The sequence below is a fragment of the Mustela lutreola genome, chromosome 2, assembly GCF_030435805.1.
Source record: "Mustela lutreola isolate mMusLut2 chromosome 2, mMusLut2.pri, whole genome shotgun sequence".
In the NCBI taxonomy this organism is placed as follows: Eukaryota; Metazoa; Chordata; class Mammalia; order Carnivora; family Mustelidae; genus Mustela; species Mustela lutreola.
Genome location: NC_081291.1, coordinates 107,798,515 through 107,813,077, shown reverse-complemented (window position 1 = coordinate 107,813,077; position 14,563 = coordinate 107,798,515). Strand labels below are relative to the sequence as shown.

The window sequence follows — 14,563 nt, the reverse complement described above, 5'->3', positions numbered from 1 at the left end:
GCAGAGGCTTTAACCCACTGAGCTACCCAGGCGCCCCAACAATTACGGTTTCTTAAAAGATTTTATTTATTTGAGAGAGAGAGAGAACATGAGCAGAGTGAGGGGCAAAGGGAGAACCATGCTCCCCACTCAGCAGGGAGCCTGATGCGGGGCTGAATCCCAGGACTCGGGGATCATGACCTGAGCCAAAGGCAGAGGTTTAACCCACTGGGCCACTCAGGTGCCCCAAGCCCTCCCTTTTCCTTTTTTCTTTTTTAAAGATTTTTATTTATTTATTTGACAGAGGGAGAGCAAGAGAAGGAACACAGCAGAGGGAGTAGGAGAGGGAGAAGTGGGCACCCTGCGGAGCAGCGAGCCAGATGTGGAGCTTGATCCCAGAACCCTGGGATCATGACCTGAGCCAAATCAAAGGCAGATGCTTAACCGACTGAGCCACCCAGGTGTCCCACCAAGTTTTCAGTTTAAAACAAGAAATAAAAACTCAAACACATGAAAAATATTCCTACAAGCACACAATGTTTATCAATAATCCAAATAAAGTTTATTTGTAAGGTGCAACTTCTAAGGAATTTTATGTATCTAAAAAAGCATGAATAAAAAACATAGTTAGTTGGTCTGGATTTGAATCCTGTCATTTAGCATTTGTGAGAGACTGAATATTTATGAGAGACTGAATAACTTGGCCAAGAGCTTTTTCCTTCCTACAAAGTATTACTAAGAATATTTGCTTTGTGTGATTGTTCTGAGGATCAGATAATAAAGACTGAGCACAATGATGGGCAAGAACAAGTAATAGTTTTCAAGAAATGGTGGTTCTTGTTACCTATAACAAAACAATTAGTTTGCACAATATAGTCCAAGAACCTCTCATGGTATCCAGAACACGTGGTAAACAGAACATGGGCCTAAGACAGGTGGGTAACAATAAAATAAAACCCACGGGAAGAAAACTGTCATACTGCTATAGTTTCTTATAATGTGTTTACTTAACTAAAGGGGAAAAAATTATGAATATTTGGAGAAAATGGCACTTTCCTTCAATATTCAATTTAAAGTTATTAATATTTTAACAATCTTTCATACCATTATGTCTCAGATTTTAAAGAGCATCATTGCTCAATTTCAGACTGAAAAATGAACAAACAAAAAAAGATACTAAAAAAACTAAGAAGTGATGCTAACTAAAAACCCATCATGGCTAGAACTGAACACTGACAACTTTCTCCAAAGGAAGATCTAACTTGAATTATATTCATTTTTTTATACAGTCCAATAACATGTCAGTGAGGAATTCATGACACGAAAATGGTTTTACTCAATTACATAAGACTACCTAAAATTCTACTGAGCATGTCAGTTTTTACATCTTACTCCTCTGATATAATTATGTACTTCCTGAAACCAGAAATGAGTGTTTGCCTTTGAGTTTGTAGAAAACAGCAAAACAAATCAGTTGTTAAAGGTCTTACCTTTTCTTCACTATACAGCAGCTATTTCTACAGAGTACATGCATACTTTCTTAGAGCTCAAAATGAGAACACCAAGAACAGAAGTCCATGTGCATGAACATATGAATACATATGTATCAACTTAAATTCCCCAAAGTGGATTTAAACCAGGAAGAATACTTCAACATTCTAAATTCAGAAAGCAAAAAGCAGACACAAACACTATTTTGTTTATAAATCAGAGACATAATGAGCTAGTAAGTTTCAGTCAGAATACTATACAGTTTAGAAGTACTCTGACTGGATCCTGTTTTTTTAAAAAAAAAAAGTCATTCAAAATAAAAAGCACATTCTTCTAACAGCAAAGAATTCCCCCACTTTTTATTTATTTTGACATATTGGTATTTTCATAAACTTGCAAGTGGAAGATAAGCTGTTCAATAAAAGCCATTTCATATATACAATATACAGAAATTATTTTAAAAGTCTGTTCATATAATGAATTCTTTTGGTACTGACAAAAAAATTAAGATACAAATAATTGACTAGAAATGAAACTATCACTAAACTAACACAGGAACTGCACTTCATTTCAGGAAAAAAATCCAGATCTTACTGTGTTAGAAGAATAAAGCACATTTGTAGTATACATTATCATATTCCCTTAAAGCAGGGACTATTTAAAGTTTTTAAATTAGAAAGTGTTCAGGATTATTCTATCTGTACATTCAGGAACTATCATATCACCGGTTACACACAATTCTCTCATCATGCAAAAAAACCTGCTAGCTGTTTTCTAAGGTCTAATCAAGTCAAACAATAAACTAATTATAGCAATTTAATTAGCAAGCTGCAAATCAGAGAGGTGTAGAAATTCCACAGCTGAATTGTATTTTCTGTCTATAGTATGGCTGCTGTTCAACTTTCTCCATACATTAGAAGAACTAATAGGCATTGATAGTCAAACATTTCATTGTAGCAGCAAATGATAGAATATGTGAGAGAAAGAAGAGTTCCTAATTCCATGACCATCTTTATTACAGTTTATAAAGGTAAAGAGCTGTGTGTGTATATGTGGAAAGAAGAAAGAAACAAAGGCAGGAGGTTAAGACAGGTATATAAAGGGAATGTTGAGACTGTATCAGAATTGTATTTGTTTAAAAAACTGATCTGAAAGTCTGCCCATTGAGTGTACAAAAAACAGAGCAGATGTTACTGCAAGTTTAACCCGGTAATTTATTTGTGAAAAAAGCTAGTTTTGATGAGGAAAAAATCAATCCTGTCCTTGTAAACATAAAGAAACTCAAGGGGAATTTTAGAGATAGTAGGCCAGAAAATGCCAAGTTACTCTTATGATCCTTTTCAATTAAACAAACAAATCAAGTTGAAGACACATGTTAAAATACTGTTCAGACTGAATATTACCAGCTTATATAATCTGCTATTTCAACTGGATTATGATTAAAAAAAAAAAACCACTTTTTATAAGAGCTATCACATCTAGAAGTGAAGAAAATAAATTAGATCCCCCAAAAGATATTATTTTAACTTCTAAAGCATAAAAAGCTATATAATATACAAATTAACCAGTGTTCTTACAAAAGTAATGTAGTTTTGGACTGATGACATTATGCTATATTTGTGGTACTAGGCACAAGAATATATGTATCAATTAGGCATTTTCAGTCTAATTAGTCTTGAAAGTCATTTAATTCTTGGCAATATATAATAACTGGTACGCATTTTGGTACTTAAGTCATGAATTGTTGAGAACAAGAAGCAGTGTATTATAGGAACAGGGTCTGTATCTGACAATTACAGTGCTGAACAAATCTTTTCTATGAACTCTGTGATTTGTTTTGCAGTTGGTCACTTGTAGTAGATCCTGCAAAAATAAAAGGAAAACAAGTCAATGTAATTTATTGTGTATTGCCAACCTTGGAACTACCTGAGCTAAATTCCCCTTTTACTGCCATGGATAATAAATATAAAAACCTAAAAAACAAATAAGGTATATATGATGTAGGCTGATTAGTCTAACATAAAAGAATTAGTATACCTCCTAAATATTCTAAAGACCAAAACAAGAGTATCTACTTGGTATTGGGACAAAAGGTTTCAGATTAAATATTTCTGTGAATAAATCACAAGTAGCAGATAAGACAACTCAAATATCCAAAGTTATTAAAAGATCTCAAAACAAGAAAATTATTTCCTTAGTATCTAAACACGCTACTTTTCTTTTTACAAAAACAGCAATAAAACAGATGAGGATCAGCAGAGGTTGGGGAGAGGAGGAGAATGACAATGTTCATAAGTAGTGGGCTATTGAGAACCTGGAGATTTTAAAAGCTGTTAATTTTTTTTTTTAAGGGCTCAAAAAGAGTAGAATACAAATAAGGAATTGACTTCCCTAAGTCTGATTACAGAGTTTTTTCTATCCTTGTGGAATTGATGCTAAATAAGATATACTCCTGTGTAAAAAGTACTCCAAAGAAGAAAAAACAGGCACTGAGCTAACACAAATTTTAATCATTTATTTATTTATTTATAAATATTTTGTTATTTATTTGACAGAGATCACAAGTAGGCAGAGAGAGAGAGGGGTAGGGGGAAGCAGACTCCCCACCGAGCAGAGAGCCCGATGCGGGGCTGGATGATCCTAGGACCCTGAGATCATGACCTGAGCCGAAGGCAGAGGTTTTAACCCACTGAGCCCCCCAGGCGCCCCTCATTTATTATATTTAAAAGAAAAAAATTTATTTATGTACTAAATGTGTGAAATCTAATACCTTACCAGCAATTACAGACAAATGACAAGAATTATTTTTCAAAAGCCATGACTTAAAGAAAAAGAACTCCATGGCACCTGGGTGGTACAATTAGTTAGGTGTTCAACTCTTGGTTTCAGCTCAGGCCATGATCTTAGGGTCATGAGATCAAGTCCTACATTGGGTCCACCCTCAGAGCAGAGTCTGCTTAAGACTCTCTCCCCATCTAACCCTCTTACACCGTTGGTGGGAATGCAAGTTGGTGCAACCACTTTAAAAAACAGTGTGGAGATTCCTTAAGAGATTAAAATTAGAGCTACCCTATGACCTTGCAATTGCTCTACTGGGTATTTACCCCAGAGATACAGAGGTAGTGAGAAGGGCCATCTGTACCCCAATCTTCAAAGCAGCAATGGCCACAATCGACAAACTGTGGAAAGAGCCATGATGAATGGATAAAGAAGATATGGTCTATATATACAATGGAATATTATGCCTCCATGAGAAAGGATGAATACCCAACTTTTTTATCAACATAAATGGGAGTGGAGGAGATTATACTGAGTGAAATAAGTCAAGCAGAGAGAGTCAATTATAATATGGTTTCGCTTACTTGTGGAGCAAAAGGAATAACACGAAGAAAAGGAAAAGTGAACTGGGGGAAATTGGAGGGGGAGACAAACTTTGAGAGACTGTGGACTCTGAGAAACAAACAGGGTTTTGGAGGGGAGGGGGGTAGGGATTAGGTGAGCTTGGTGGTGGGTACTAAGGAGGGCATGTATTGCATGGAGCACTGGGTGTGGTGCATAAACAATGAATCTTGGAACACTGGGGAAAAAAAAAAAAAGACTCTCCTCCTCTGCCTCTCCCCACCCCCTCAGTAAACAAATAAATCTTAAAAAAAAAAAATCCTTGGGGCGCCTGGGTGGCTCAGTGGGTTAAGCCGCTGCCTTCGGCTCAGGTCATGATCTCAGGGTCCTGGGATCGAGTCCCGCATCGGGCTCTCTGCTCAGCAGGGAGCCTGCTTCCTTCTCTCTCTCTCTGCCTGCCTCTCAGTGTACTTGTAATTTCTCTCTGTCAAATAAATAAATAAAATCTTTAAAAAAAAAAAAAAATCCTTTTAATCTCTGACACAGTGTTACTGATGCAAATTTGCAGCAAATGAAGGACATTCCTTGTGCTCTGCCAGAGTCACCAAGAACTGGTATTAAAAGTCTGAGCAGGAGCGCCAGGGTGGCTCAGTTGTTAAGTGTCTGTCTCTGGCTCAGGTTGTGATTCCAGGGTCCTGGGATCAAGCCCTGCCTCGGGCTCCCTACTCAGTGGGAAGGCTGCTTCTCCTTCTCCCACTCCCCCTGCTTGTGTTCCCTCTCTCCTGGTGTCTCTGTCACTCTGTCAAGTGAATAAAACCTTAAAAAAAAAGTCTGTGGAGAAACTGATGAAAAGTTATAACCAAAAAAACATTCACTTTGAATACATTAAAATAAATCACCAAGATATAGATAAATATCACCTAAAAATGGATAATAAACTTTAAAAGAGGAAGAGGGAGACATGTAACACTAATTACTTAAAATGAAGTTTGTTCGGTTAAATATAAGCTAAAAAAAACAAAAAACAAAAAACAAAAAAACCATGGTGAATAAAATGGAAGTGAAATGCTATACGAAACAAAAGGCAAAAGCTTAATAGGGAATAAAAAATATTATAATTAGGGTATTAAATGAGACAGTCATTAGGTTCTATCACAGAATCCTTCACACTTCATATATGCACACCAAAACAATAATATATATATATATATATATAGTGATTTACTTTCTTAAGACTTAACCATCCGAGGCACAACAAATAAAGTTACATCTCCAGCTTTCAAGTACAAAGCATTAGTTTTCAAGTACAAAGGGAAATGGGCACAAAATCTGCATTAGCAGTACAAAAGATTCATCTTCATTAAATACCAGAATTTAATTAAAAAAATAAACTCTATTAACTATGATGGATTAACAGTTGGCAGGTTGCAAGGGCTGACTGTCCAAGACTTAAAAACAAAAATCAGACAAGCATTTTTGTCAATCCAGTAGTCAAAAGAGTCAACATCAGAAAGATATGACATACTCTACTTGAAAGGATGTTAAGAACAAATCTTCCAAATTAAAAGCGTGCTTCTTTTAGAAAGTTTAAACCTTAATTTAGATTGGTGTGACAGATAGAATATAATCTGAAACATCAAAAACAAAATACAGCTTAATGTGAAGACAAACATCACTGCTTAAGCTAAGTAAACAAAACCCCCATATACATATAGTCTTAAATCAAAACAACTTTGGGAATAAAAACTTTATTTTGATATTGGCCACAGGGGCTGAGATTTTAGAAAGTTTGGCATAATAAATTTAAGTGAATTTCAAGAAAATTTTCTGAGCTTCTCCAAACATGTAAAGCAAAATAAAATATGTTATTTAGGCACAAAGAACTACAAGAGTCTCCATGAAAATCTCAGAAACATCTAACCTTGATTTAACTCTTCCGTGTTCATGCTTTCTTCAGCTGCAGTCTCTGACATTTCTTCATCTTCCTCATCATCATGTAGGTCTTTTGAAATTAATTGTCTAGCTAATTTAATATTCAGTCCTTCATTGTAGTGAAGCTTCCTTTTCATTTCAAACTGTCGCTTTTTTTCTATAAGATATAAAAAGTAGGCTTAGGAAGTCTTTAACTCAAAGATTAGGAAAATAAAGCCTGCTCTGTTTGGTAAATAAACTATTATTGGGGGTGTCCTGGGGGGCTCAATCAGTTAAGCAGTTAAGCATCTGCTTCAGCTCAGGTCCTGGGATCCAGGGTAGGGCTCTCTGTTCAGTGGGAAGTTTCCCTCAGCCCCTCCCCTCTCCTCGTGTGCACGCTCTCTCAAATAAGTAAAATCTTTAATAAAAAAAAAAAAAAAAACTTCGGGGGATCTGGGTGGCTCAGTGTGTTAAACCTCTGCCTTTGGCTCAGGTCATGATCTTTGGGTCCTGGGATCAAGCCCCGCATCGGGCTCTCTGCTTGGCAGGGAGTCTGCTTCCCCTCTCTCTCTGCCTGCCTCTCTGTCTACTTGTGAACTCTGTCTGCCAAATAAATTTTAAAAATAATAAATAATAATAATAAAAAAACCTTATTGGAACATGATTGTGCTCATTTGGTTCTATAATGCTTATAGCAGAGTTGAGTAGGTGCAATCAAGACGACATGGGCCATAAGACCTAAAATATTTAGTTTAGTTTTTTTTTTTTTTACATAAAAACCTAAATCTGGCCTTTTACAGAAAATCTGCACACCTCTGCTTTTAGATGGTTCAAATACATCTTTTTTTTTTTTTAATTTTTTTTTTAAAAGATTTTATTTATCTATTTGACAGAGAGAGATCACAGTAGACAGAGAGGCAGGCAGAGAGAGAGAGAGGGAAGCAGGCTCCCCGCTGAGCAGAGAGCCCGATGCGGGACTCGATCCCAGAACCCTGAGATCATGACCCGAGCCGAAGGCAGCGGCTTAACCCACCGAGCCACCCAGGCACCCGGTTCAAATACATCTTACTAGGAAAATAGGACGTAAGAAAAATCTCCAGAAAGAGTTGAAAATGAGCTACATTTGGTTATAAAGTGTAAAAAAGCTTTTTTTTTTTTTTTTTAAACAAGGGAGAAAAACAAGCTACGTACACCACGTGTATGTCATTTAAAAAGTCTGCATGCATGTGTATACATACACACAGAAAATAAGACAACAATTAGCATGCTTAACTTTGAGTCAATGAACTGTAGGGTAACCTTGGTATGTTCAAGTCTTCCAGTTTTATAATTAATTACAAATTCCCTGAAAAATTCTTTTTAGCAGGGTGCCTGGGTGGCTCAGGCACTTGAATATCTCTGCCTTTGGCCCAGATCATGATCCCAGGGTCTTGGGATCGAGTCCCTCATGGGGCTCCCTGCTCAGCCAGGAGCCTGCTTCTCCCCCTACCTCTCCCTGCTACTCATACTCTTGCTCTCAAATAAATAAAGTCTTCAAAAAAATAATTCTTAGTAGCAAATAAATAAAAATTCTCATTATCCATGAAGAAACTGCAGTGATTTTAAACACTGCTAGTTAAAATGTAACCTCATTCCCAGAGTAATTTTAAGAAAAAGCGGTTATAAGGCACAGTGAAGTAATCCTAGATTATTCTTTCATTTATAGTGTTCACCACAGAAACACAGGTCAGGAGCAAATCAACATAACTGATCATATTTTATTAACAGCATTTAAAGACGGATTATTTCTGTAGAAATAGTTATAGACTGGTAAATAAAAGGGGATGACATAAAATTGCCACCTGTTTATTTTGTCAAACAAGAGCATTAAAATTCATTTATCATAGTTTTATTATATTCATGAAAGTATTTTAATGCAAAAAGCATAGAGAAATCTCTGCAAAAGGCTATTCAAAGTACTTTCTGAATCTCCTTTAATTCCCTCTCAGTTTTTATAACCATCTATACTCACAGATGACTTTCACTTAAATTTGTTTCAAAAGCAGGCATTTATCGTTCTTTTCAGCCTCCATTTGGGTTGGGAAAAGGAAAGTTCTGAGACCACCAACTCAGTATTCCATAAACATTTGTTTCAAATGACCAAGATCTTGCCAGGCATCTTTCTTCTTCTCTACTTATGAATTACTTTTGTGATTTGTCTTACTGTTTGAGAATACCATATGGTAGAGGGAAGTAAAATTGAAAAAAAGAGGGCAATAAAAAGACCAAATCCTCATGATTTAATTTTTAGTGATGCCTTTCAAGTATTCAAATGATGCAAAAACCAATGTTAAAAAACAAACAAAAAAATGGTTTTACATGGGATGCCTGGGTGGCTCAGTTGGTTATGCTGCTGCCTTCGGCTCAGGTCATGATCCCAGGGTCCTGGGATTGAGTCCCACATCAGGCTCCTTGCTCGGCAGGGAGCCTGCTTCTCTTGCTGCCTCTGCCTGCTTGTGTGTACTCTCTCTCTCTCTCTGGCAAACAAATAGAAATCTTTAAAAAAAAAAAAAAGGTTTTACAAACTTCCAGTGACCAAATAAATAAGTCATGGAAATGTAAAGTACAACTTAGGGAGGACAGTCAATAATACTGTAATAACACTGTTCATTATTTGGTGACAGATGGGGACTATACATATGATAAACACTGAATAATGTACAAAACTGTTTGATCAATACATTGTACATCTGAAAACCAATGTAACATGAATCGTATTTCAATAATTAATTTTAAAAAATGGTTCTGATTGCCTCCAGTACTGCAATACTCACTCAGAAATTAACCATTAATATATTTTTTAAAGATTTTATTTTTATTTATTTGACAGACAGAGATCACAAGTAGGCAGAGAGGCAGGCAGCACAGAGAGAGGGGAAGGGAAGCAGGCTCCCTGCTAAGCAGAGAGCCTGATGTTGGGGCTCACTCCCAGGACCCTGGGATCATGACCTGAGCCGAAGGCAGAGGCTTTAACCCACTGAGCCACCCAGGCACCTAACCATTAATATTTTATGATTTTATACTTTTTTCTAGAAAATTTTCTAAAAATAACTCCTATATTTTTCTATATGATGTTTTTTCACTTACTATATAGTTACAATTTCCATTATGTTCACCCAGGCAAGGTTCAGTTTATGCCCACCATCTGAGGAAGTACAATATGACCCTTTCTTTCATGCTAAAATGATTCAGAGTTTAGACAATTAGGTATATGAAGATATAGTAAAAAATTCCACCATGTACATAGCAGATTTATATAATTTTTAAATGGTTATAAGGTATTGAGTGACTATTTAATCCTCTATTCTTGGGGAAAAATTTCTAATCTCCATGTATTTTCATGTTTTTATACACATACATTCTGTGCTTTGTTTCTTTTATTTTCTCAATATAAACCAGTGTTTTTTCAAATTGTGTATGAGGATTCTTTAATGGGTATTTAAAAAATATATTTTATTTATTTGACAGAGAGAAAGAGAGATCACAAGGAGGCAGAGAGGCAGGCAGAGAGGGGGGAGGTCTTCCCCGCTGAGCAGAGAGCCCAATGCGAGGCTCCATCCCAGGACCCTGAGACCATGACCTGAGTCGAAGGCAGAGGCTTTAACCCACTGAGCCACCAAGGCACCCCCTTTAATGGGTATGTTTAAAAAATGAAATAAAACAAAATAAACTAGAATGCATTACACATAATAAAGGTGAGTACTGTTTTGTGAAATTTTTCTTTTTATAATTTATGCATACATATATAACATGTAGGACTTAGTCAATAATGTTTACAAAACATTGGAATAGACTCTGGGAAACTGAATTGCTAGATCAAAGGGTATCACTTTCTTTTAAAACTTCTGGCTCATATTTGCCATACTGCTTTCCAGAAAAGCCAAACTATTTTCATGCCCACCAATAGTACATAAATAACTTATTTCTCCATATTTATACCCAAAGAAACTCATTTTTTTTAACTTTTGTTGATCTGAAAGGAAAGAGACCATGATGCTATGTATTTATTTATGTACTATGTACTATGTAGGTACTATATATGTATGTATATATGTATGTATGTATGTATGTAGGCTCCACCCTGAGTCTGGAGCCCAAAGCAGGGGTTGAACTGACAACCCTGAGATCAAGACCTGAGCTGAGATCAAGAGTCAGCTGCTAAACCAACTGAATCACCAAGGTGCCCCCATGATGCTGTTTTAATTTACAGTTTTTTATTCCTAGAAGTTGATTATTATAGTATTTCTCTCTGGTGAATAATATTTACAGTCTAAGAAAATTATTTCTTTTTAATCCTAAGAGATGCTGAACTTGGTTTTGTTATACTTTCTAATTTTAGAATACTCAAAATGCTTTATATAAGTTTAAAGTACACAATATATTCATTTTGTAGAAAGAGGCTAATACAAGTGTTCTCAATCTTCTTTAACTATTTATATTCATTTTACCTGTAATCCGTGTATGATAGAGCAACATACTAAGAAGAGCTCAAGGATGTTAAGATTTTGGGCCTAGTTCTAACAATAATCAACTCTCCATGTGAACTTCACAAGCAAATTCCCTTTTTTATACTTTTTTTTTTACTATTTTATAAAATAATGGAGAATACACCAATTATTTAAGTCATTAAAAGTTATTATTTACTGAATACATATAATATGACAGAATCAGAGTTAAGTGATTTAAATTCTTTATATCATTTAGTACTCACAATACCTCTGAATATTTTTATAGATCCCAATTTGAAATGAAGAAACTGAGGCTCAGCGAAATTACAAATTAGACACCTGACATACCTGGAGTACAAACTGGTATGTCTGACTCCATAGCCAATATCTTAATTGTTATACTATAAAAGTTACAAGATATAATTTTTTCCAAGAATTTCTATCAATAAATAAGGACTTTCAGATATGTATTTTTTTTGTTTGTTTAAAAGCAATAAATAGGGGCGCCTGGGTGGCTCAGTGGGTTAAAGTCTCTGCCTTCGGCTCAGGTCATGATCCCAAAGTCCTGGGATGGAACCTCACATCAGGCTCTCTGCTCCGCAGGGAGCCTGCTTCCTCCTCTCTCTCTGCCTGCCTCTCTGCCTACTTGTGATTTCTGTCAAATAAATAAATAAAAATATTTTAAAAAAATAAAATAAAAGCAATAAACACCCATAGGAGTCAGTAACTCTACTAGAAGGACTTGAACTTTTGAACATGTAACCAAATTGTTCCCCCTGCTGGCTAATTCACGGAACTACAATCTGAGGGCGGAAAAAAAAAAATCCTTCAATGAAAACTGACAATATAGGCTAATAACAAATTCCTGTTCTTAATAGATCATGTTTTTAAGAGAATAATGAGGAAACCAGCTCCAGAAACAACTTATATTTAAAACAATTTTCAAGGGTCTTTGTAATTTATTTTTGGATAAGTTAGGAAGTCACTGAGGAGATAAGACCTACAACGTAACTTGGGATTAGGCTACATGTACTTTTTTTTGTCTCATACAACAATTAGGCTCAGACCATCACAATTTGTTGAATAAACTATATTCTGAAGATGACAGAAGTAGCAAATTATACCTTAGGAGCTACACCTGACAAAGATTCTGACCATTAACTAGCAAATATTCAGAATCCAGATGAAATTTCTGAACTTCTTAAACATCCACATTTCAAGGCTTCAAGTACACCACTAACTCTTTTTCTTTTTTGTGAAGGTGTGTTTCTGTTTTTCTTGCATCTTTTTTCCTATACCTACACTTGGTTTTTCCTTTTAAAACTAGTTTTAAAAAACTATATAAACAATTTTAATTCTTGAAAAGACTGTACATTCACATGGTTCAAAGAGTGTAAAAAGTAACAAGATAAAATACCTTCCTTTTCTTCTTATCTCCACAGATAACCATTCTTACTTGAAATAACAAAAACCATGAGTAAGTAGCAATATAACTGTTTGTGTACTGTATGGACTACAAGAGCCTCTTCAAACCCTGTTGAGAAGGCTCTTTTATCTTCTTGCATATGACATTACTGTTCTTTTTTTGATTCAATGGAACCTAAAAAAGATCACTCTACATCTGACCATCTTGGTTCATCTGGTAAGTTTCACTACTGTTTTAAAACAGAAAAAGCACAAGCAATTGGTAAATTAGCTCTTACCACTATCCATTTTAAGATCATCCAAACACTCACTGACACCAAAAGCATTACTATTTACTGAGCATCTACTCTGTATCAAACAGTAAAAAAGAAAAAAGTACAAAGAAAGAAACTATAATTACTTAAAAAATGGTAATACTTTCCCAAATTCTTGAAATCAAGGAAGGTGGTATGTGTGTGCAGGGGGAGGGAAACTGTTATCCACTAAACCCATGTAAGTAGAATCTGAATTATAAATATGTTGCTCCCTAACCTCCCACCATCCATTTTCCTAAAAGGAAAACCACTTGAAAACCTTCAAATAATGAATTTATTTAAGCAAAAATTATTAGCACAGTGCTGAAAGCAGTAAAGGAAATCAACTACCTTGTTCTTCAGGTGAGAGGTCACTATCCTCATCTTCACTGCTTGCTTGTTCATGAACCCGATACTTTGGCTCTGAGCCTTCAGCAGCAGCTAATCTACACAACAGTCATTTACAAAGAAATCAACACTGTGATATTCTTTTATTGAGTGTCTCATTCATTCAACTCTTGAGCCTTATAAAAACATTTAAAGATCATTACTATGCCAGCTATAACCTGATGAGGAAAATAAAAAGCAAGAAAGTGGGAATGAGCATAGAAACCAGTAAGCAATAAGAACAGTGGAAGGTGAAAGAAATCAATGAACAGCAAAGAAATAGAGTTTTTGTTTATGAACCCAGTTATTTTTGTGTAATCTCTAGGTGTAGACCCAATGTGGGGGCTCAAACGCACAACAATAAGAGTCGCATGCTTTTCTGACTGAGCCAGCCAGATGTACCATCTTACTTTAAAACATAGGATATTAAAAACACCAACAACAAAAATACAAACGCATAGGGGACTGACACAAGGAATCTGTGTACCAGGCTCTAGTACTCTTTCTGCTACCTGTACACTTTGATTTTAATCTAGAAACAAGACTATAAAAGTTGCTATGAGAAATCCAAATAAACTTAGCTTATGCTTTTTTACATTTGTACAAGTACAGCAGAATGCCTTTAACTCTGCACAATTAAAAACAAGTGAAAATGTGTAAGTGAAAATACTTCATAGTCATCAGTACTTACTTCTTAGCTAAGATATCTGGGGTCAAGGCTTCATTGGTTTCTGAATCACTCAGTGCATCTTCATCATCACCTACCATACTAGAATGAAAAGCACATTATAATTAATACTTAAACCATAATTTTTCAAGCAGAAAAATAAGGTAGAAAACCATAATTCTATTGATTAAGTTATAGTATCAACATATTTATAGCTCTGTTGTTCTGAGGTTTAATTTTATTTTTTAAAAGATTTTATTTATTTGACACAGAGAGCACAAGCAGGGGGAGAAGCAGAGGGAGAGGGAGAAGCAGGCTCCTTTTTGAGCAGAAAGCCTGATACAGGGCTTGATCCCAGGACCCCGGGATCCTGACCTGAGCCAAAGGCAGATGCTTAACCAACTGAGCCATCCAAGTACCCGGAGGCTTAATTTCAATTGTTTCTATTCCATGCAAGTTTTTGAAAATACAGCACCAATCAAGAAAACCCTCCAAATGACTTTAAAAAACCACTACTGTGACCATGAAAATAAATATTAAGAACTTGTATCATTTATAAAAAATTTAGAAACTTCAATTATTCC

At 35.5% G+C, this 14,563-nt stretch overlaps 1 protein-coding gene across 1 annotated transcript in view; it reads right to left on the bottom strand.

Annotated features, from left to right (window-relative positions):
- Positions 1–518: 518 nt before the first annotated feature.
- The window catches only part of PPP1R2 (protein phosphatase 1 regulatory inhibitor subunit 2), a 30,401-nt gene continuing 16,356 nt past the window's right edge, over positions 519–14,563 (bottom strand). The window contains exons 3-6 of the mRNA XM_059163092.1: positions 14,004–14,081; positions 13,277–13,371; positions 6,731–6,898; positions 519–3,333 (exon numbers count right to left, since the gene is read on the bottom strand). Of these exons, the coding sequence (XP_059019075.1) occupies positions 3,287–3,333; positions 6,731–6,898; positions 13,277–13,371; positions 14,004–14,081 (388 nt within the window). The 3' untranslated portion in view covers positions 519–3,286. The remainder of the gene's footprint in view (positions 3,334–6,730; positions 6,899–13,276; positions 13,372–14,003; positions 14,082–14,563) is intronic.